The sequence below is a fragment of the Talpa occidentalis genome, unplaced genomic scaffold (assembly GCF_014898055.3).
Source record: "Talpa occidentalis isolate TD23 unplaced genomic scaffold, MPIMG_talOcc4v2.1 talOcc4.6, whole genome shotgun sequence".
Classification (NCBI taxonomy): domain Eukaryota; kingdom Metazoa; phylum Chordata; class Mammalia; order Eulipotyphla; family Talpidae; genus Talpa; species Talpa occidentalis.
This window is the reverse complement of record NW_023604972.1, coordinates 90,460,023-90,483,090: the sequence shown is the minus strand read 5'-3', so window position 1 is coordinate 90,483,090 and position 23,068 is coordinate 90,460,023. Positions and strand designations below refer to the sequence as shown.

The window sequence follows — 23,068 nt, the reverse complement described above, 5'->3', positions numbered from 1 at the left end:
TGTCCCAAAACGTGGCACCAGCCTCTGTAACTATTTTTTCCCTTTCCAAGCCCTTCTACTGTTTTGAGTTTTGAGGCTTATGTCTGACCCGCCTCTTCTGCTCAAGGATAGTACTGCAGAGCCAGGAGAGTGGTGGGAAGGGCAGTGTTATCTTACCCAAAGCTGGGACCAGGGAGGACATCTGAAGCATGCCTACACACTGCTTTCTGGCATCCACAATATTTCTATACCCATTGCTTCCTGTAAAAATGGTTAAATGATATGTTTGAAACATCATCTTTCCTCATAGTGGTCAAAAGATAAGCAGCAAAAACAGAAGCTTGAGATTTGATAACTGATTTAAATTATTTTGATCAGGGTTACTCAACTGTGCTTCGAACACTAACATCAGGCTCAGCTACTTTTGCCTTAGAATTGTCTAATTATCAAGCCATGAACCCTCAAGATCAAAGTACACTGCTGAACCAGAGAAGTGGTTTGACCTATGTGCCTTAGCTCTTTGGAAATGGAGAGAAATTCAGGAGCGCCTACTTCATTTTCAGTAAGAATTTTTATTGCTTTCTTCATGGGGCAAATTACTGTTTCACTGTGTTCAAAGAACTAGATGTAACTTGAAAACTAACAATGACACTGGAGCTGCCCATCCTACTTTACGTCATAGGTACATCAACATCAAAGCATATTTCCTGATCCATAAAGTTATTACTTTCAGTAGTTAATGTATTCCAAAGGGCTGAGCCTTAAGTGATACCACATGGTTTTTGAGTTTTTTAAGCTTCTTTCAAGATACCAATCTTCTGTATGAAATGTATAAGAAAAAATGTTCAATCAATAAAAATATTTATTCATAAACAGCTTACATGATTTCAGAATCAAGTTGACTATAGTACAGATGGCTGTGGAGTTATTTCTCCCTCCTATTTTACTTCGTTTGTGCTCATTTTTACTTAGTGTACTCAGGATTACAATGTCCAGTAAAAAGGGGTTGTGCTGCGATTCCACGTCTGTTGAACAGATAAAGTATGAATAAAAAATATAACTTATACATTTTAGAGAATTTAAATCAGAATCACTATCATACTGATTACTTTAGAATGAAGTGGTTCAAAATGGAGTTCTTAATTACATATCTATAAAACAATAAATCCAAATGTATCTTTCTCCTTAGTTACTGTTTTCTTTCACACAAAACATAGTTCCCAATTTCTGCTGCTGAAATCACATTTCTATTTATAGAAACAGAACATCCACATAACCCCAAGCTGCTAGCTCAGTTTAAAAATAGGAAGGTTAAAAATCACCCTGGAGTAATGTCCTGTTCTTACCTGACCATTCTGCAGCGGTGAATGGTTAGTCTCCTGTAGGCACTATCTAGATCTGTGACCTCTTCGTTACTCCAGAGTCGCTCACCAACTGCACTTGCTCGAGGCCTAAAATGAAAGCACATATCCCCAAAGCAGTTTAAATTCATGTTTTCTTAAATAAGTGTCCAATTTATTTGCTTGGGGAAATTTCTAATGTATTCCAACTTGGATAGAGGAGTAATGCTAGGGCATCGTAATTCAAATGTTACCAAATTCCGTACCATAATCTTGGCATGAAGTTTGTTACATCCACATATTCTCCCCACAGACAAGCTTCTCCACCAATGACGAGTCTTTTCTGTTCCTGAGAACCTACATTTAAAAAATCAGTAAATTGATGAAAGCGAAGTAGATGTACCTCAAAGCTTATACACAGGCAATACTGCTTTCTTCTATCTTTTTTCCAGGGCAACATTTCTCTCCTATAGTCATTTGAACCTTGAGAGATGTTCATGGTTTGCAGCCCTAAAAACAATGTGGCAGGTGTCCCACACCTGACATGATGGTACACACAGTGTTTGTTAGCATAGCTTACTAATGTGGTAGACCAGTATTAAAAATATCATTTTTAGTTTTAGGCATACTTACTTGGAAATTAGAAGCATTTTTCCCCTGGTTGCCTGTAATAATATGCCTGGGAAGATAAGTGGGAATACTAGAGACTAAGCACTTAATACCTAGTCATACATAATCACGACTTTTTTGATTCTCAGAAAATGCTCCCTTCCCCAAGGATGCTTACTCCTCAGAACCCAAAGACGAGGACCTAGCCTTAAGTCCATTGAACAAGACTAGAGCCTTGCTTGGGTGTTTTATGTTGGAGAGGCAGGTCAGGTTACTGCAGACCTCTTGGAAACTATAGAGAAAGATGAAATCCTGTCATTCACAGCATGGATAGACCTAAAGGGTGTTATACTTAGTGAAGTAGGTCAGATAAAGACAAGCACTCTTGTTTATCATCCACATGAGTGAAATCATAAAAAATAAACAAAAACACTGATAAGCTTTTAGACTATATGAATGGAATAGTGGTTACAAGGAAAGAGAGAATGGTGGTAGGAAAATAGGGTAAAAGGAGCCAATTTGTTAGAATACTTAAAGTGGAAAGATATTCCCTGCTCATGGATGGGAAGAATCAATATTGTCAAAATGGTCATCCTACGCAAAGCAATTTACAGATTCACTGCAATCCCAATGTCACTCTTAGAAGAAAGAACAAAGATTACTGAAATTCATAAGGAAACACAAAAAAAGCCCAAATAGCCAAAGCTCTACTGACTAAAAAGGGGAAAAAGAGGTATCACACTTCTGAACTTCAAACTGTACTCTAAAACCATTAAAGTAGCATGGTCCTGGGACCAACAAAGACCAATGAAATAGAATTGAGAAACCAAACAAAGGATCAGACAAGGGCAAAGTTTAAAATGGATCCCTGAAAACTGACCACAGATATAAGACACTTAGGAGGGGAAGGTAGTGGGGAGGGGCAGGAGATCACAATGGACTATGGTGAATGATTATGGGTGCTTTGGTGGTGGGAGAACTATGGTGACTATACCTGAGGAGAGAAATCCTATAATTTGGAAAAAAACAAAAACAAAAACAGGATTTAAAATAATGATACATCATTAACAAAAAAGTTTGTAAAGAAAAAGGGGGCCAATTTGTGTGGTAATGGATGGAAACTAGATTTTGGTGTTGAAAATAGTTGAATCAGAGGTTGATTTATGAGGCTATTCACCTGAAACCTGAATGTTATAAGCCAGTGTTACTGCAATTGGAAAAAAATACAGAATCAACAAGCAACTCTTAAACCAGAGACACACGGGTGGCAGGGGGCCGGGGGTGGGGGGTGGGGAGGAGGGATTAGGGTCAAAATAAGAGGGGTGGGAATTGTATGGGGAATATAACCAAGATGAAAATGCATACATTGTGCAAAAATGAACAATGATGTAAAAATATAAAATAAAATACAGAGCTAGTATCAACAATCATTAGTGAAAATGGAAAATAAAATCTAAGGGACTCTGTTTTGGAAGTATTTAGGTAAGAATATGAATTTTATCACAAAGGTTAGAATGGGGCTTTTTAATGTAACAAACAAAAGGATAAAAGGGTAATTAGTAGGTAGGTAATATCTAGGTAAGGATTTCTTGGTATGAGGGTTGGGAAAAGTTAACAAACCAAGGTAATGATGGTTGCTTCACTTACCAGGAAAATCAAGAGGTTTCACTTTATAGTATTTTCTCCAATCTTCTCCATAACTAATCAAGTCTAAGTACCAGGGAGCAGAAAGAATCACAGGGAAGCCAGCTGCCGTGATGTGTGACTGTTCTGTGGCATATTGGTTGGAAATCCATACTTGAACTGTGGTGCCTGCAGGAAGCTATTAAAGTTACAAATTGCAAAATGTATTAGGTCTAGCAAATATAGTAGAGGAAATTAAAAGCTCAAGACATTATAGCTAAAGAAATAACTTCCAAGATGGCTGAAAAAAAAAAAAAAACAAAACATTTTCTTTCCCCTTTTCCCTCACAGTAAGTGCCAAATGCGGTTCACTTCAGGGACTTAAAAGTTTCATCAGCCTCAAGGTAGGATATTTAACTTTTGCCAGTATATCACTCCATATAGGTGTAATGAATGAAAACTTTAGTCCATTTCTGTCACACTACTGTTTTACTTTGAAAGTATGAGGATGTCACCAACTTTTCTGGAAAGGTTATATTAGTAGCTAACTCAGTTGCCCCATGCAAGAGAAATTTGACTATGTTAGAGAGAAATGCCATTTGAAATTAATTTTATTGTTAAGCACAATTGTCAAAATATACTTAATAGCAATGAGGTCTCATTTGTACTCATTTGTTTATTCTGCCCTTCTGTAAAAAAGAACTGAACTTCAGAGAACTTCAGTTTGGGATTAAGAAGAAGACAGCAACAGAGTTGGGTAGAAGGGGAAGATGAGAAGGACGCACTAAAGAGTAAAGTACATGAAAAAAAAATACCATTATCACTGGGCTCAGTCTTAACAGCTATTGCCTTACAAATGTTTGAAAGAAAAGGGAAACTAATTTCCCCCATAATGTTGGGGAACTCTTCATCGGGGTTCCTCCCATCCAAGATGTTAGAATGAATCTAAGTCTGTCATATGTGATCAGAATCAGATGCCATCCTCACCTTCACGTTATTATCAAAAACCTCTTGCCAGACTATGGAGCTCTTCTTTAGGGTTGAAATCATTTCCACGATCCTACCATTGAAAAAAATAAGTTATTTCAGATATCAAACTTAAGCATGCAAATTTTCTAGCAACATGGAGAGGGACCTTTCAACATAGCACAACCTCACAGCAGAACCAGCTAAAGTTGGGTGGTGGACATGGTGGCTCCTACTCTGTGGCCCCTAACAGAAGTTTGTTGATCCCTAGCATAGAGCATCTCTGTCGAGTAGAACTTTCCACAGTGATGGGGAATGTTCTCTCCCTCACTTTCCAGTAAGGAAGCCAGTGGACTCAAGGCTCCTGCACCCTTGAAGTGTGGCTAATGTTACTGAGAAACTGAATTTTTCATTTTCTTCGATTTTAATTTCAATACAAACACTTAAAATGCTTAGATTCCGTGAACAGTGCTGTGGTTACTAGAGGGGAGGTAGGAATGGGAGAGAGTAAAATGAGTAAAGGGTCAACTTTTATGTTGGTGGATGGAAATGAGACTTTTGCTGGTGAGCATAACGTACTCTATGCAAAAGTTATAGTATAATACTATAAATCACTGTCACCTCTAAAAAAATTTTAAATACAGCCATGTGTGGCCACTGCTACCATATTGGACTGCCTGGGTGTAAAGTAAAAAATACTCCTGGAGTTGACAAAAGGGAATGAGTTCCAGGGACTGTGGATGGTAATGAAGACTTTGCAGGGCAGCCAGGCTTTGAGCTAACTGTTACTTTACATTTCAAACAGTTATTGCAAAAAGTTTAGTGTTACCATGTTACTGGTTTAAATCAAGCAGTGGATATATTGTGTCCTTTATGATTTTTCATCTACACTACATACAACAAAGTATATAACATCTACACTTTGGCAAGGTGGGTACAGATATGGAAAAAGCAGTACTAAACAACTAAAACCTCTATAGGAAGCACTGACAAAACAAAAACAGAACAGGCGTACAAAAAACTTACTTTTCAACATAGAAAGATTCTAGTTTTCTAAAATCTTTTTGAAAGCCACTGCGTTCCATGAACTTTAGGATTTCTGGATTAGATGCCCTTAAACAAACACAGTGATTAAAATTTTATTTAAAAGTTTTATATGCCCAATCTATTTCATGTAACACCCCCCTCCCCCAGCCCCGAACAAAACCGGCAGCATATATCCCTAACATCATTTGTGCAGATTTAGAACTACTAAAGTCTGTAGGAGGTAGATTAAGCCAGGTTCAGCTTCTCCTCAGTGAGTAAATCCAGCCTGAGCAACATTTAACATCTGTGGCCTCTAAAGAGGCCACGCATGCAGAGATTTTGCACTCAGTCGTTCTGAGGCCCTCAGGCAGACTTTGACAAAAAGTGTAGAATCTCTCCTTTGTACAGATATAATCTGTCACAAATTTACCAGGGCAAGAATTCCAGATAAAGTATTTAAGCCTTCACTGGCAGATGGTGAAAAATATGGTGGAGATTTACAACACCCTCAAAAACTACACATTGTTATCAGAATAAAAGATGTCCATATTGGAAAAGATAAAAATGCTTGGATTAGAAAAAGCACATAGTCAATTTCATAAAACTATCCCTTCAGTGAATGCGAAACTGAAAGTAAACCATTTGGTAAGAATCAAGCATCTGAAGTTGCCACAGGACTTCACCAGCGGAAGATGTGGCTGACACATGCCTTGAGAGCCCTGGGGAATTAGTGGTGTGCTGGCACCTAACGTTCTGGGCCACGAAGCAGTTAGGTCCCAATGCCAAAACAGTTTCAGATTTAAAAAGGCAAATAGTTTTTATTTTTAGAAATGTCCATAAGCTGATTTCTTATAAAAATGACTTTCCCTTCTCACCTTTCTCCTCCATCTCAAGCTATTTGCAAAATGGATTTTTATTTGAAAAATCCTCCCTACTTAACCATTGCTGTCTTTCACCATAGTATTTGGTTAAATCTCCATTTTCTTCTGCACCTTGATTCTCCTTTCTAAAAGCTTTAACTTTGTCAAACCACCCATATGTGGATTCTACAAAAATCCACTAGTTCAGGAATTGTGCTGCTAACTTTTAACCTTGAAAGCAGAGGTGTTACCCTAAATCTTATTATTTAATTTGAAATCTCTACACTGCCAATTAAATGTGAACAGGTAAAAATAAAATTTATCATACCAACATGTAAAATCCACTTCATCTCCTCCCAAATGAATGAACTGATCTGGAAACACCTTACTAATTTCTTGAAAAAATGTAGACATGAAGGTATAAGTTGAATTCACAATAGGGTTTACAGGTCCAAACGTCCCAGATGGTGTCTTTACATTATAGCATGGAGTAAGGAGGCCTTTTTGACCTGGAAAAGAACATGGAGATTCTTTTCTAATAAAGTATTTTAATCACAATACATGACTTTGGATGTGGTTATACCACTTAGTTCAAGTGATGAGATTTTATACAGAAAGAGAGAAACATGTTTACTAAGAGGGACTATGGGAATTTCTTCCAGATGAGAATTATTTGCTGAATCCTCTTTCCATACCTCTGTTTCCCTTTCCACCAGACTCTCTGAGATTTTATCCACTTCAACTATTACCTCAAACATTAATGACTCTCCCAAATCATCAGTTTGGCAACTTTTCTTGAGCTTCGATCCATATTTCAAATTCTCTGCTGACAACAAGTAGCTATCCCAGCTACATCTCAAATAGGAGCTCACAAAACCAGAATTCTCTGCTCCCTAAACTCCTTCTGTAGCTTCTCCCAATTTTCTTATAAGGATACCACATCCTCCTAATCTAACTTTTCGCCTGGAGTCAATCAGTTGCCAAGGTCTGTGACTCATTTCTGTAATGTTTCTCAGTTCCGTACACTATTTTCCACTCCTGTCATCACCATTTGGAGCTAGGATGTCAATCTCTTTCCCCTCCAGTCTGTCACTTTCACATAGGTCTTCCTTTGTGTGACCCCCATCACACTCCTTTGATGTAATTCATGTTCAATGATTTGTGTGTTGTGAAGAAGCCCATGTTCCTCACCCAAGGCTGCACAATGTACTTGTCCAGGCTTATTTCCTACTGTTGTCCATTCTATTCTAATAATTCATATACTGAGCAACCATGAATGCTGGGGGCTGTGTTAGGCACCTTACAGTCATTATTTAATCCTCAAAACCATTACAAGATAGCTACTACTAATCACCACATTTTACGGATGGGGAAACTGAGCAAGCGATGTTCTTTAACCTGCCCCAGGTCACTCAGTTCATAAAGGGCAGGAGCAGGATTTAAACCAGGCAGTGTGGCTCCACAGCCAGTTCTTAACTATTGTAAAGTAGTTACTCTACTGTGTGCCAACTAAATTCCTTTCCTTTTATTCCCTCTCCCAAAATTATAAGTGTTTTCCTTAATCTTGCAAAAGCATTTTAAGTGTTACCTGATCAAGAAACTGTTTCTTGAACCCTACTCGCTGAAATCATTTTTGTTTTCTGCTGTCCCTTGCTTTTATGCTTAAGGCAGGGCCTGGACACAGTGACTTGCTCACAATAACGTATTTGTGCAACTCACAAAAACAAAGTGAGCAAACACCATTGATAAAAAATGCAGAACTTCAAATGCTCACTTTTTGCAACTTAAAACACAATCCTTACCTTTCCCCCAGGACTGTGTATGGCCAGGTGTATCAAATTCTGGTATGACTCGAATCCCTTGTAGTCGGGCATATTCAATCACCTTACGGACATCACGTGGTGTGTACACATGAGACAAAGAATAGCTTCCCTATAAATGCACATTTATTAAAGTTACAATTTACAATGTGAATGTGGTCCTAGAAATTATGAACAGTTCTGTTTGTACTTTATCTAATAACTGATTTTTTCCAGTATCACAATGTATTAAATATCCCCATGTATTGGGTGACCCATTTAAAGCTCTCAGCACACTTTGGGTTAATCCCAGCTTTCCCAATAGAACTATCTAGTAGCCCCTCCTGTTTCCCCAATGTCTGTTTCATCCTATTTCAACCTCATACCAAAACAAGTAAAATGCTTGACTCCAGAGTGAAAACTCTCAATATACTGCTCTTGTCAGGTTCAGAATAAAAATCACACATTATATATATAGCATAACTGTTGTCTTTCAAAGTTACTATATTATCAGCTTTAGGTAAATACCCCCAGGATCTAAGTGACCGGATATTTTTTAAAGTTTCACTTTATAGTTCACGTGACAATTAGATCTCAGTATTAGTTGTAACTAAAGATAAAGATCCACTAAAGTTTTCAGGGTATAGACTAAATGTTCAACTCCTGAAGAGTAGCCTTGCTCCACTTCTAAAATCAAATTTGTATCTAATCAAGACTAGATTTAACTCTTTAGGGTAAATACAGGGGACAGAAGAACATGTTAAATGACACTATAGGAGTGCAATAAGCAAAACCCAGACTGGGACAGTATAAGACAAATAACTTAGTGTCTTCAACAAAATAACATTTTACAAGGGGAAAAAAGAGATTGGTAGTTGTGGGCATCTGTTGATCAAAAGAATTTACAGGCATTATGAATTGAACACAATACAGGAACCTTATTGGCACTACAATTGAAATTTTTCTTTTTTAAAGATTTATTTATTTATACAGGCACTGGCTACAGTCAGAAGCGCAGGAGGGTGAGAGAATTCGCCAGAGCGGGGAGTAGAACAGGCAGAGTGACCGAATACACTGCTGAGGGGAGCAGCGGGCAGCAGGAGAGGTCTGCGCGCCATGTGGGACCCTCGCCCAGGGGCCGGGGATTGAACTGGTGCTGCAGAGGCTGCGGGCAGCTTCGCAGCCCAGTGCTCAACCGCTGCGCCACCAGGGGAGGCCCTACAATTGAAATTTTTTTTTTTTTTTTTATACAGGCATGTTTTATTTATTTATTTATTTGTTTGTTTGTTTTGTTTATACATGCACTGGGTACAGTCAGAAGCGCGGGAGGGTGAGAGAATTCACCAGAGCCAGAGCGGGGAGTAGAGCAGGCAGAAGGACCGAAGTACACTGCTGAGGGGAGTAGCGGGCGGCAGGAGAGGTCTGCGCGCCATGTGGGACCCTCCTCTGGTGGCCGGGGAGCAGCCGGGGATTGAACCAGCGCCGCAGAGGCCGCGGGCAGCTTCGCAACCCAGCGCTCTACCGCTGCACCACCGGGGAGGCCCTACAATTGAAATTTTTGAAAAGAAAAAGACACTTGGGGAAATGTGTAATTTGCTCTCTTTTTTTTTTTTATTTGAAACCTGTGTTAAGGTATTATGGTAATTAAAAACTACAGGTCTTTTTTTTTTTTTTAAAGATTTATTTATTTATGCATACAAGAGCTGGGGTACAGGACAGAGGTGTGGGGGGGGTGTGTGACAGGATTCACCAGAGACAGAGTGGGGAGCCGAATAGGCAGACTGACTGAAACACACTGCTGAGGGGAGCAGTGGGTGAGTCAGGAGAGGTCTGCTGTGCCATGTGGGTTGTTCCCTGGCAGGCCAGGGATTGAACTCGTGCTGCAGAGGCTGCGGACAGCTTCACAGGTTGCGTCTTGCCCCACCAGGGAGGCCCAAAAAACACAGGTCTTTATGAAAGACTTGTCAGGGATTTAGTCAAATGATCAGGGAGAGGGGGCACAGAAGATAAAAGATTGGCTTACTGAAGCTCATTGATGAGTTTATGGGAATTTATGAAATTATCCTACTTATGTAAATATGTATAAGATGTCCCTAGTAAAAAAAAGCAAACAAAAACTCAAGCAAGTACAGCCAGCATTCCAGTCTACATGACAGCCTCAGAGAAAGCTTTGTAATTGTGGCCAGAGAATGAAATTTAGAACCCTGGCTCTGACCCATCCTCACTGCAGCCTTGGGTGAGGCATCTAGCTTCTTTGGATGAAAGCTGCTGTCTTTGTCGTGCAGGAGGGTTAAACTAGACTACATGGGGCTCACTTCCATCCCCCTGGCCTAATAGTATTAATCTGAACACCTCTAATTGAGACTATGCCATTATTTTCTAGGAAGGAGCTCTCATATCCAAAAATCCCTAATTACATAGTGTTTCAGAGATAAAAAGCAGTAGTTACAGAATTCCAAACTATTCTGTTTAACATACAGTGGACTCTTTGATACGTATAAGTACTTAACCTCAAGTTAATAAATGCTTCCGTTTCCTACATTCAGGTTTACACTTATAATCACAAGACAATTACAAAATTTTAGCTTTTATGGATCTAAAATGCTACCCACAGCATACTTTAAAATTTTAATTCACAAACGCCTAATTTTTACACTTTCTTCTATCCAGAAGAAACATTAAGTACAAACTTCTAATGAAACTACCAAACATTTGTGTAGACAGACTACCACATGAATTACTCACCTTATTGCTTAACTCTGGAAAAGTGGTGCTCTGGAAAGGGAAAGACTGGTCATCAACTATGTGCCAGTGGAGGACATTAAACTTATTAAAAGCCATGGCATCCTGCAAGCAAACATGTTTTAAAAATTATATACTTCATATATAATACCAGTCCAATTTACATATCTACATTTAGAACTGTTTATATTGTGTCTGCTTCCATTTAACATCTAGTTATCAGTGAAGAAACAATGTGGAAGAAGTATAAATTCTTTATCTTACATTCTTATCATGACCAGTCAGTCTGATTGGTCTGAGCTGAGGGGCTTGGGGAGAGGGAGTTGGAAGAAGGTGGTCAGAGGTTCAAACTTCCATTTATAAGAAGTCCTGGTGATGTAACACAGCATGGTGACTATGACTCACACTGCTGCAGGGCAAACAGCAAAGCTGCAAAGCGAAGAGATTTTAGAAATCTTTCTTCTTTTACTTTGTCTTTTTACTACATCTGTATGTGATAATGGATGCTAACTAAGCACTACAGTAGTCATTTCACAGTACATATAAGTTAAGCCATTAGGATGTGCACCTTAACTTTAAAGAGTGATGTCGCTAACAATGAAAAAAAACATCTAGGAACTGATATAGTCATTTCAAAATAAAAATGGTCCCTAAGTATATTTCTTAAAAACCTATACAGAATTTGTACGTATTCTTACCAGATGATTTTGCTCATTTGGAATATAAAGAAAACAAAGAACAGACAAAACGAGATCAAAACAAACCCCTGAAATCTGACTGTACAATTGAGATGGAGAGCAAAGAGAGTAGGGAGTCAAATGGACTCTGGTGAATTATGGGTGCTTTGGTGGTGGGTATGATGTGGCAACATAAATCTGAAGAGTTCTAAATTTAAAATGAGATTTGGGACACAGAAGTTTATGTCATCCTCTGCTACATAAAATTATAAGGTTATTACCTATTTTATGTTTATTTATAATGTGTTAACTTTTTACACCATGCATTTCTTTCTTTAATAAAAGTGACAGTAATATCTGTTGAGGAAAAGAAATCAGGATATTAATGAAAATATGAAAATAATTGTTTTGATAACAGCATGTTCTTAAAGAATCAAGTGAAAGTACAGAAAAATATAGACAGAATATGTCCTCACTCCTACAAACTTGCAATAACTGTTGGGGATGAACCAATGAAAGACAATATGAGAAAATAAGTATTGTCAGCCTCGCACACAACTCCCGCCACCCACTTTTCAGCTGAGAAAATACACTTCCCAGGGAGAGAGGGAAGAAAGCCCAGTGCTTATACTTTATACATGAAAAATGAATCCCCCTGTACCAACCTGTACAACAGCCTGAGTACCTAAAATAACAGACAATGGATTAAAATGATTACCTACCAGAGCTTTTAGAATACTTTGAACTGGCAGATAGTGTCTGGCTGTATCGATTAAAATTCCTCTATGAGGAAACCTTGGAGAATCAGTAATGCTGGACTCATTGATCATGAACTAGAAAGACAAAATAAATTTCTGATTTATTTTTATAATTTTAAACTTAATGAAGACTACATCTGTCTATGCAAGTACTGGATAAAAGATTAATTTTGAACCAAAAGAAAGTGAAATTTACTTTTTCCACATAAGATAAATATTTGGAAAGAAGAAAGCATTGAGAAGCAATTAGTAGCTAAAAAGCTTACATTTTTCCTATTATATGTTTATCCAACAATGTTTAGTAACATAATACTCATACTTACAGTCCCATAAGTATCTTGATAAATTAACTGGCTAAAGGTCTCTAAACCTAGGAAAGTAAAATGTAAAATATATTACATTACTTTGTAAAATAACAGAAAAACTTGGATTATTAAAACACAGACCCAAAGCCAGATAAGGCAAATAAAATTAAATACAATATTACACCCATACCTTCTAACATAGTTGACTTTCTAAAATCAAAGCTCAATTTAAAAAAAAATCCCTTTTGTCATGAAATAAAATGCATGACTTCATGTACCTATCCCCTGGGTTTTGTTTGAATTATAAACAGAAAAAAATGTATTATGAAACAAAACACCAGTTTCTTAATAAATTTATAATATTATGAGAAAGAATTTGATAAAATATTGTCACTTTATAAGACACCTAAAATTTAAGAGAATAAAGGCTTTAAAAAAAACATGAAAATATAAAGGCCCAACTTACAATCTCTTATTTGTACCTTCAAAGACTATCCCTGAACATTTTTGCACAATGAGATACTCCCTTAAAATACTCTATTACAGTCCTCTAGTTGTCTTTCACTTTACCAAAATTCATTGTTCTAGTTGACAACTATATAGCCAGGGAAAATTTCAAACTAAGAATAATTCAAAGTTATTTTTGCTAACACCTTTTCTCCACCCCACCAAAACAGACTGCTACTGGGAAGAATAACTTTGGAATTTTCTGTAGAATGGCGATATATTCAGTTAGAGCATGTTACAATGGAAGTCTGGTAGTAAACACAACATAAGGACTTCTTGGAAAGGAGTTCAGTCACTGCATGCTCTCAAAAGTTTTTTTTCATGTGGATCTAGATAAACACCAATAAGGATATGTAATCACTAACAGAACCTAGATAAGAGAGTCAGGTCAATCTAATAAAAGTTTAAAATCGCATGACATATATAAATGACCTAGGTGATAATGATTGCAGGTTACACTTTGGAAGTCAGTACAATATAATACCTACTTAGAGAAGAGGTAAAAGCAGCTTTGGAAAGCAAAAGTCAGTATCCTAATGTCCAAACATTAAATTTCAGACTCTAAAATCCTCAGGAAAAGCTTTTCAGGCTCTAATGCATCTAACCACTCAAGAGTATATTTATCTTTTGACACAGTTCCTACAAACTTGGTTATGTTTCTAAAGCCATAGGAATTTAAAATAGGGGAACAGTTCACCCCTTTCTCTGCCAATGTGGTGAGGACAGTAGACTTCATCACCTTGTCATCTTACAAGACTTCAGGAGCAAGTGACAAAAGCAGAATCATGTCACTGCCCCAGTGGATTTCGATGAAGGCTGTTAATAAAATCAGGTATAACTCCAGGAGGAGACATTGAGGAGGAACCCAGCTGACTCGACAAGGACTTGCACATGAGAAGGTGCACATATTCTTGTTGTATCCAAGTCACAAGAATCCTGCCCTATCAAGCTGAAATGTCGGCAGTACCTACCTGGTTGGGCATATTTTATTGGGAAACTGGTTTCTCTCTCTGTATTTATGCTTTTGTACAAGTAGGCTGATTCATTAATAAGAACAAAAGTTCTTATTACAAGTTACTGAACTTTGTTTCAGTGTGAAAACCTTTCTTTGAAAATTAAATAATAAATAATAAATAAACAAAATGGGCAAAGAAAGCTACTTGCTCCTGAAGCCAAGAAGTGATAGTGAAACAAAACTGAAACAAATTCCTCTGGAACAAAGTGGTTAGGCCATTTATAGCATTAGAAAGTTATAGTCCCAACAGCATTGGATGTAATACCCTTAAGAACTTTTTAACAGATGAAGTTATCTTTCTCCAGTTCCTTAAGTAGAACAAATTTAACATAAATCATCGAGGAAATACCACACAAACCATTCTGTAAAAGGTTCAAGGAAGCAAGATTTTGCTTGATTTCCCAAAGGACCAGTTGAAAAATATTTCTTTACCATGATAGAAAGTAACTGAGACACTACATAGGATTTACCTCGTAATACTCCCCAAACTCTGTTGGCCTTGAGGACAGCCACTGGTCTTTTCACATTTAAAGTATCTAAATTGAAATATAAAAGTTTATCTGTTAATCTCCAAATAACACAGTAAATTTCCTAAGCATATAACTGGTATTTCTGAAATTTTTTTTAAATTGAGGTATAATTGACATTTATCATTATATTAGTTTCAGGTATACAACATATGGTCATTCCCCCCACCACACTAACCTATCCCCAACCCTATTCCTCACGTCTGGCAACTGCCAATCTGTTCTCTTTATGTATGAACTTGGAGTTTTTTGTTCTTGTTTTTAAGATTCTATATGTAAGAGAGATGTTGTGGTATTTGTCTTTATCTCACTTCCCTTAGCTAATGCCCTCAAGTTCCACTTATACTGTTGCAAGTGGCAAGACTTCATATTTATGACTAAGTAACATTCACCATTCTCCCTTCCTCCCTACTCCCTTCATCCATCCACAAACATACATTTAATGACATAATGACTTTTTGGTAAACTACAAAGCACATATACCACCTGGTTACAACAGGTTATACGATATAGCCTAAGAGTATAGTAGGCTATACCATCTCAGTTTGTATAATTATGCTGTTATCATTTACACACCAATCAGCTTACGATGCATTTTTTGGAATGTATCCCTGTCTATAAGTAATGCATAACTGCAGTCCACAACATTTTAATCCATTCATCCACCTGTGGACACTTAGGTTGTTCCCATATCTTGGCTATTGTAAAATGCTTCAGTGAATATAGAATTATTGCTATCTGTTCAAATCAGCGATTTTGGTTTTCTTGGGCAACTACCCGGAAGTGGAAATGCAGAATCACACGGTAGTTTCCTAAGTTTTTGAAGAACCTCCACAGTGTTTTCCATAGTGGAAATTTATAATTCCCACCATTATTTGCACTGCCATTAACAGTGCAGAAGTATCTTTTCTCTATAGCTTCACCAATACTTGTTTATCATTTTGTCTTTTTGTAACAGCCATTTTAATAGGTATGAGATGATATCTCATTGTGGTTTTGATTTGCATTTTCATGATGATTACTGGCGAAGAGCATGTTTTTATGTATCTATTGTTACGGAACAGTCTTTCCCCTGAGTTCCAGACCTGTTCCTCCAACTGGCTCCTGTACATTTTCCCTTAGATGTACTGGCTCCTTTAATTCCACACACTAAACTCGTCCCTTGCCTGCTCACACTTCACCAATCTCCATTTCTCCTTTAAATCACTACCCTCTAGCCAGTAGAGTTGTTCAAGTCAGGAGCTTGGGAATGAACTCCAGGATTCCTCATTTTCCCTCCAGGAGAGTTATTCTCTCCAACTGCCCCTCAACAGGCTATGGTTTAGTTAAGGTTTTAAGTCAAAACTGCAGATATTTTGGGGCACCCACAATTCCTTGGTGACACCTCCAGTATCACTCAAACCCTCAATTTTCCATAAGGCTTCTGCTTCCCCACTTGCCCTGCACACATCCTAAGTCTGCCTCAAGATTCTCTTCTTAACTCACTTTAATTCAGCTTTGTCCCACTTAGTAAAAAAGTTCACACCTATGTAGAACAGGGCACCAGTGGGCTGCCTTGGAAAACTGGGGGGGTGGAAGTTAAGGGGCAGGTAACCTTTCAGTTTTTGAAATCATTCTGCCTAAGAGTCATTTGGGTCTATTAGAGAAGTTTGGGGTAGAGTCAGCCACAGATAATTAGTGGACGACAGAACAGATTGAATGTTAGAGGGTGTGGCACGTGGACTCTGCCACAGTAAAAACACACAGGGGCAGCAGGTTAACGATTTAATAACATATCTGGGCAACAATCATGACCCTCTCAGGTATATGCTGGCAAGGGAGCCTTTTCCACCAGGAAGTCACGGTGATGGGTTAGATAAAAGCCAAGCTAAAAACCGTCTTGCTGTTAGGAGTTTTCTCTCCATGGGATATCAAATTTTTAGTTAGCTACCTAGAGCTCATCATTCCATTGGGCACTGTTTAAAAACATTTTTTTGCCACATTATAATTTTGAGGTCTCCCAGAAATAGCACAGAGTTGTCTAAAAACATTGACAAATTACATGTACTCTCAATGCTGATAATTTTCCAATAGCTAAGGAGTGGCTGATATTAAAAAGGATTCTGATTCAATTCAATGCAAAAATCACAAATATAAAGTATTTAGGAATTTTGTATTCCAAATATATGGAAACTTTAGAATGTTAATTTCAAAACCAAAGTATGAATGTTAACACTGATTATTTCCCTGATGTGGGATGGGAGCGGCATCTTTGACCTTTTAGTTATCCTCTTAGGTACCATGAATACATTTGTTTGTAGAGTACGCATACAAGTAACATTTGCGTTCATAATTTAAAATAATATTATAGAGCTAAATCCTCTTGACATACCTACTCAACTCTTCTTCTCTCTGAGGAATAGGCATTTACATATACTTGTATAACAACTAAATATAGTATTTATTGTTCCTGTGTATACATTAATGTATGAATGACATCCTATTGTCCACATTAATAAAGAAACTCCTGTTTCTATTTTTAATTCTGCTTAACTGTAGTGTAATATTCTTAAGAGTGAATTGACAAGATGTATTTAACCATTCTTCTATGATGAACACTTAGTTTTGTTTATAGTTGTTTAGTATTAGAGGCAAACTGCATCAGATATCCTTGATGTAATTCTCTACTGTAGAAATTAGTCCACTTGTGAGAATATACATATTTTTGATAATGCTGTGAACCTTGCCACTTCCTCCATTTCCTCCCACTAGAATAATTGATAGCTTATCTCCATGTGTGTCACATTAATCATCATCATCATCATCATCATGAATTAGTTTAAAACTTAAAATTAGTTTATCCTTTCACCAGAAAATTTCATGATCATCTTATCTTAGGAAGTTTCCTTCTCAGAATAAAGAGGGTGTATGAAGCAGGATGAAAGACAAGCTATACCTCTCCAGTTTTGATACATTAAGTTTTCTGAAATTTACCATAGGTCATCTGTATTGCTAACACACAGCAAAAAATGGTCTAATCATTTCTTTCTCAATTCAGATTGCAACATCTCTGAAAGCTATCAACTGAACTCACATGGCTGATAACAGCAAGTGAGGCAGTTTCTTTTTGAAGAACAGCTGTGATATTGAAGAGTAACGAAGTTATTTTTCAGCTAGATTTATTATTAACAAATCTCACCTATACCTAGACCATTGACAGATGTTTAACTCTCTGAAACAATCTGAGGACAAAAGAGTTCTTCCTCTCAGATACATATTATCCTTTCTGTCTTTCCACCCAAATCAGCAGTCTGCACTAGATCTGCATATCCTCATGTAGCGACTCTTTGATTCTATGGTGGCCATTCCACTTATTCCCCATCAGTATGTACTATATAAAACCTGTCCAGTTATTTATTGCTTCCAAAATAATTTGGAAAAAGCCCTAGAAAACAATGTTTCAGGTACCAAAAGTCATGTAGCTAAATGCTTATTATATTATCAATCAAATGAAATAGCTCCACTCCCTCCACCCCCACACCCTTAGTACTGCATTATCTTTGTGTCAGATTATAGAAATCATGTATATACACAGATTTGTCTTCATAATAAAAGTTAGTAAATTTAGTCCAAAAAAGGGGATTAACCAAGTCAGTTATGGCAAATCCACACAACAGATAAACAATATTCAACCATTAAAAAGTAAGAAAAATATTTAGTGAAATGTTTATAATGTACTGATACAGAAAAGCAGACTATAAAAACCCCTTGGAGGGGACTACCCCAAATTCATGCCAATGCTTATCATATGCTTATATTTAAATCTATGTAAAATAGTCAAACATTTTACTCTGTAAAAAAAAAAATCTGAAATATTTGAGTGCTAGTTATGAGTGATGATTTATTTCCTCTTCATTTACTAAAAGATTTTCTATAATAATAGTGCATTTTTATTTATAAAACCACTTTAATGGTAATTTTAAAGCCAGGTATTATCAACTCACTGGCCCAAAACTCACAATTGTTCATGCAGGGAGCCTCAAGTTTTTAACAAGCAGCTCTAAATATGATATAGTCACATTGTACAGGTACTTACAGGACTCATCTGAAGAGATATTGGGGAAATTGTCACACTCTGAGTCATGGACAACTGAGACCATAAGTTGCTGTAACTGCGTTTCATTATAAAATCTAGCAGGACCATGACGCCTCTTGTAGTAACCAAAAATATACTCATAATACCTGCGTGAGAAATAAATTCAAATAAATTTTAAAGCACTGTAGTAAAAAATAAATATACACAAAGTAGTGGTCATTGTAGCTGACTCCTCAAATGCATTCTACCCAGTATTAGTTCAATCAAAGGCTCCCACAAGTTCCCCTGCATTCCCAAGTGACTCAAATAAAAGCCCTATTAAGAACTAGAAACCAGGGCCTCCCTGGGTAGCACAGGGTTAAAGTCTAGTACTGTCAAGCTATCACCAGCCTCTGAGGGTTCAATCCCGCAGCCGACCTCTCCTGTCTCACCCGCTGCTCCCCTTAGCAGTGTACTTAAGTCAATCTGCCTGTTCTGCTCCCCACTGTCTCTGGTGAATCGTCTCACTCACCCCCACCCCTCCCCACCTCTGGACTACACCCCAGTTCTTGTATGCATTAAAAAAAAGGAACTAGAAATCAAACCAGTAATAGTAGTCCCATCACTCTTAGGTGCACAAGCCAATGGTGGCCAGGGATGAGGAGGGAGTTGATGGTATTCCCCTCCTAAATGAACCATGAGAAGAAAACTATATAATACATGAACCAGTTGCAGCCACACTAAAGACAGCAGAGCTGAGAAGGAAAGAATATTTTCCCTAATGTTACAGAGCCAATCAGTCAACTAGTCCTGAAATCTTCCCTGCACTGGACTTCTTGATGTGTAAAATAGGGTTTTATTGCTGAAGCAAGAAGCAAGAGACTGAGTTAGGGTTCTTGTTCCCTTCCAACAAAAACATTCTAATACATCAACCCCAAAAGGAAGAATACCAGCATAAAAAATTCTACAGTCTGAAAAAGTTACCTTCTGTTGGTATCCAAATATCAGAGAAGGTAGTTATTAAATAAACATTGAAAGTTGGTAGGAGATAAAATATCAGATAGTCTTCAAAGCAATTTTAAATTTTACATGTTTTGATAAGCCAGAGATTGTTTATGCTACTTATTTATAAGAATAGCTTCATTTTTCCAGAGAAGTAAGGAGAGCTTGGAAAGTTCCCATAAATCTGGACATGTATGGAAGTTAACCAGTGAGAGTGAATGGAGAACGGTGCTAAGGCCCATTGTCACAGGAAGATCAACAGATTCAAAAGGAAATTAAGATCACTGAACTATAGGGCCTCCCCGGTGGCGCAGCGGTTGAGCTCTGGGTTGCGAAGCTGCCCACAGCCTCTGCGGTGCCGGTTCAATCCCCGGCTGCTCCCCGGCCACCAGAAGAGGGTCCCACATGGCGCGCAGACCTCTCCTGCCGCCCGCTGCTCCCCTCAGCAGTGTACTTCGGTCCTTCTGCCTGCTCTGCTCCCCGCTCTGGCTCTGGTGAATTCTCTCACCCTCCTGTGCTTCTGACTGTACCCAGTGCATGTATAAACAAACAAACAAACAAATAAACAAATTAAAAAAAAAAAGATCACTGAACTATATACTTAAAAAAGGGTTAAGATGGTAAATTTTAGTTTGTATTAATTTTGCCACCATTGACTTTAAAAAAAAAAAAAGAAATTAAAGCTATTAGCATCTTTGAGATCTGAGTTATGTGCTGGCTTGTCCCAAATAAGGAAAACCTCCGTCTGAGATAATTAAAACTCTAACAGAAAACTCAGGGTTCTGAGGCAGTGATGTTCAAAGGTACTTGGGCTAATGTAAGGAACTGAGGAAAGCTGTTCATTTAAAAAAAAATGAGCAAGTAGCATGTGATGGATCTTGTCCTAGAAGCTGAGGAAACACCCTGCCTGCAAAATGCATTCTGTTTCACAGCGGGGTTTATGACAGAAGTGGGGCTATTTGGAGACTGGAGCCACAGGATTCTAAACAACCTAGGGCCTAAATTCCTGGGTGTTCCTGACTTCCAGAACTTTTGGAATTCCCCTTGTGTGTAAATCCTTCTAACGCCATTGTGCTTTTACTCTGAAGTAGATACAACCCTACCCGAGTTCCTGAACACTCACCCAGATGTTTGCAAGTCTTAGCCATAGGTGTAATGTTTTACAACCTGCTTCCTAACAATGCAGGGTGTAATTTTAACAGCTGCTTCTCACATATGCCATGAATTAGTGAGGTAAACTCACCAGGTAATCACCTGTACTGCCTTCAGATGCCAAGCCTTGTTTTTATCAATTTCATAGCTGATTCAAGTCCTAGCTATCTAACCTTGTTAACTATGGAATCATCATACTCCTATCACTTCCGCAGACTATCAAGTTCTTATTTTATTAGTACTATGGCACATAAGTGATATCCAATTTTACAAAAGAATTTCAAAGCAAATACGTGACCTTCAAGTATTTTTTCTTTTCAATATTCCCATGCAACCAACCGGCGTGGGTTTACTTCTTCACCCCTGACTGTATCCAATCTGACCTGTCAGCAGATTCAATACCAAAGACTTACTAGAGTTATGCATCTAAAGCCAGGCTAAAACTACCCAGTTAGTTGTATTTCAAAACTGAAGGTGAGCTTAAGCACCCTCTGCCTGCATTATCTTCTGTCTCTGGAGCCTCAGTCTAAGCTCCAGGCCCCTTTTGGGCCAGCAAGGAAAGTTATTTAGCTAGTTTTTCATTTTGTCCACCAGCTATCCTGCACACATAATGAAGCTATCTTGCCCACTGGAAGATGGAAAAACAGGAGGAAAGAGGCAGTCTATCCAGCAGCAAATTAAATACAGTCCTTCAAGGGCACTCACACCTTCAGGTCAGTCCTGCCCACACAGGAGGCAAAGTGAGGGGACAGACGGGGCAAACTGAAGTATCTCTCCACTTGCCTTGCATACCTGTGGTTGGCAAAGGCCAGGGCGGGAGGCTGCCTCCCATTACACAGTTTCCCTGGTGACCAAAGGAGTCATGGACAGGTTAGGGCCGAGGAGCTGTGAAATGCTTAAGAAAAAAAAAGGAAGCAGGGAGGGCAAGCACATGACCGATGCTGGGAAGCGAAGCGGACACCGCCTTCTCTGCGCTGCCGACTACCCAAGCTCTCAGTTGCAAACATGCAGCACTTCTCACGGAACATCGACTCCGGGAGGGAAGGGCGTGTTAGCCACTGCTCAACCTAAGGATTTCTCTGCGACCTGAATTATTACCATATCTGAGGAGGCGCGGAGTGAGACGGCGGGAAATGACAACCGGCTATAAGGACTCCCTCTTTCCAAGTTTTACGCACTCATCTTCCTCCTAGAACCCCTTGGAGTCAGTCGCCGCCACTCCTTGCACTCCCCCGCCCCACACCCCAAGCGGTACACGGCCAGGTTCTGAGCAACCTACTCCTTCACTCAGAATCCTGCGTGCAACCCAGGGGTCCTGAGATGGCTGCAGGACGTCTCCTAGGAGGCAGGAGAGGGAGGGTAAGGCTTTTGGTTTCAACTGGTGCTTTAGGGGCCGGCTCTGCCACCTTCTAGATCTGTGACAGCTCAGGTCCCCCGCCGGCTCCCACCCGCCTTCCTCGCGGAAGAACCGGGGAGAGCCCCGCGGCGTGGCTGGGGAGTTGTGCCGGCGACAAGCGGCGCGCAGGTGTCGCTCCCCGGCCCCCCCGTCAGCGCCGCGCCCCAGCGCGCTCACCCCTCGCCGCCCCGCGGCCCCCGCTGCCCCGCTCGCCCGGCCGCCCGCGGGCCCTCACCGCCGAAACGCTTCCTGCAGGAGGGCGCAGCCGGGGCCGGCCTTGGAATAGGGGTCGTGGACGATGTCGAAGTTCTCGGGGGAGAGGTAGAGCTGTCTCGGGGACATCTGCGCCGACAGCGGCATGGGCCACAGCCCCAGGCTCTCCGCGGCGGCGTCGCGCGTGGCCCGCGCCGCCAGCGCCTCCAGCGCCGCCAGCGCCAGCAGCCCGAGCAGCCCGAGCAGCCCCAGCGCGCGCGGCTCCATGGCGTCTCCGCGGCTCTCCGCGCGGCCGGCTCGGGTCCGCGGCGCTGCAGCCGGGGGACCTGCCTCTGGCCCGCGACCCGGATGGAGGCAGCGCGGGGCGGGTAATCCCTGAGCAGAAGGCGGGGCTCGCCGAGCAGAAGGAGGGGTTCCTGGAGCAGAAGGAGGGCGCCCGCGCCGACTCCGCCTCCAGGCCTGGGTCGAAGCGGCTGGGGCAACCCAGGCTGCTCCCGGAGCGTCCCCCGGCAGGAGTG

At 39.6% G+C, this 23,068-nt stretch overlaps 2 protein-coding genes across 5 annotated transcripts in view; one reads left to right on the top strand and one right to left on the bottom strand.

Annotated features, from left to right (window-relative positions):
* Positions 1–9,339, top strand: part of GFM2 (GTP dependent ribosome recycling factor mitochondrial 2) — a 42,784-nt gene extending 33,445 nt beyond the window's left edge. For 2 of the 4 annotated variants that reach the window (XM_037529710.2, XM_037529708.2), the window contains exon 21: positions 358–3,182. In XM_037529710.2, the coding sequence (XP_037385607.1) occupies positions 358–495 (138 nt within the window). In that variant the 3' untranslated portion in view covers positions 496–3,182. Of the gene's footprint in view, positions 1–357; positions 3,183–3,902 lie in introns of those variants that run through there. The other 2 variants (XR_005128781.2, XM_037529709.2) reach the window with 2 other exon arrangements.
* Positions 516–22,817, bottom strand: HEXB (hexosaminidase subunit beta). The gene is made up of 14 exons (XM_037529716.2): positions 22,573–22,817; positions 18,809–18,954; positions 14,677–14,742; positions 12,703–12,749; positions 12,344–12,454; positions 10,948–11,049; positions 8,206–8,335; positions 6,732–6,912; positions 5,544–5,630; positions 4,539–4,611; positions 3,576–3,750; positions 1,586–1,676; positions 1,326–1,430; positions 516–1,004 (listed from the first exon to the last, which is right to left on the bottom strand). The coding sequence occupies exons 1-14, from the start codon at positions 22,815–22,817 to the stop codon at positions 944–946; spliced, it is 1,620 nt and encodes a 539-aa protein (XP_037385613.1). The 3' UTR covers positions 516–943.
* Between the last annotated feature and the right edge of the window lie 251 nt (positions 22,818–23,068).

Bases quoted from the DNA above. Each gene is read 5' to 3' on its own strand.
- HEXB (XM_037529716.2), bottom strand. From the start codon at position 22,817: ATGGAGCCGCGCGCGCTGGGGCTGCTCGGGCTGCTCGGGCTGCTGGCG. The intron at 18,955-22,572 runs GTGAGGGCCCGC...TTTCTCACGCAG, and splicing joins CTGCAGGAAGCGTTTCGGCG to GTATTATGAGTATATTTTTG. The intron at 6,913-8,205 runs GTAAGGATTGTG...GTTCTTTTCCAG, and splicing joins TACACAGTCCTGGGGGAAAG to GTCAAAAAGGCCTCCTTACT.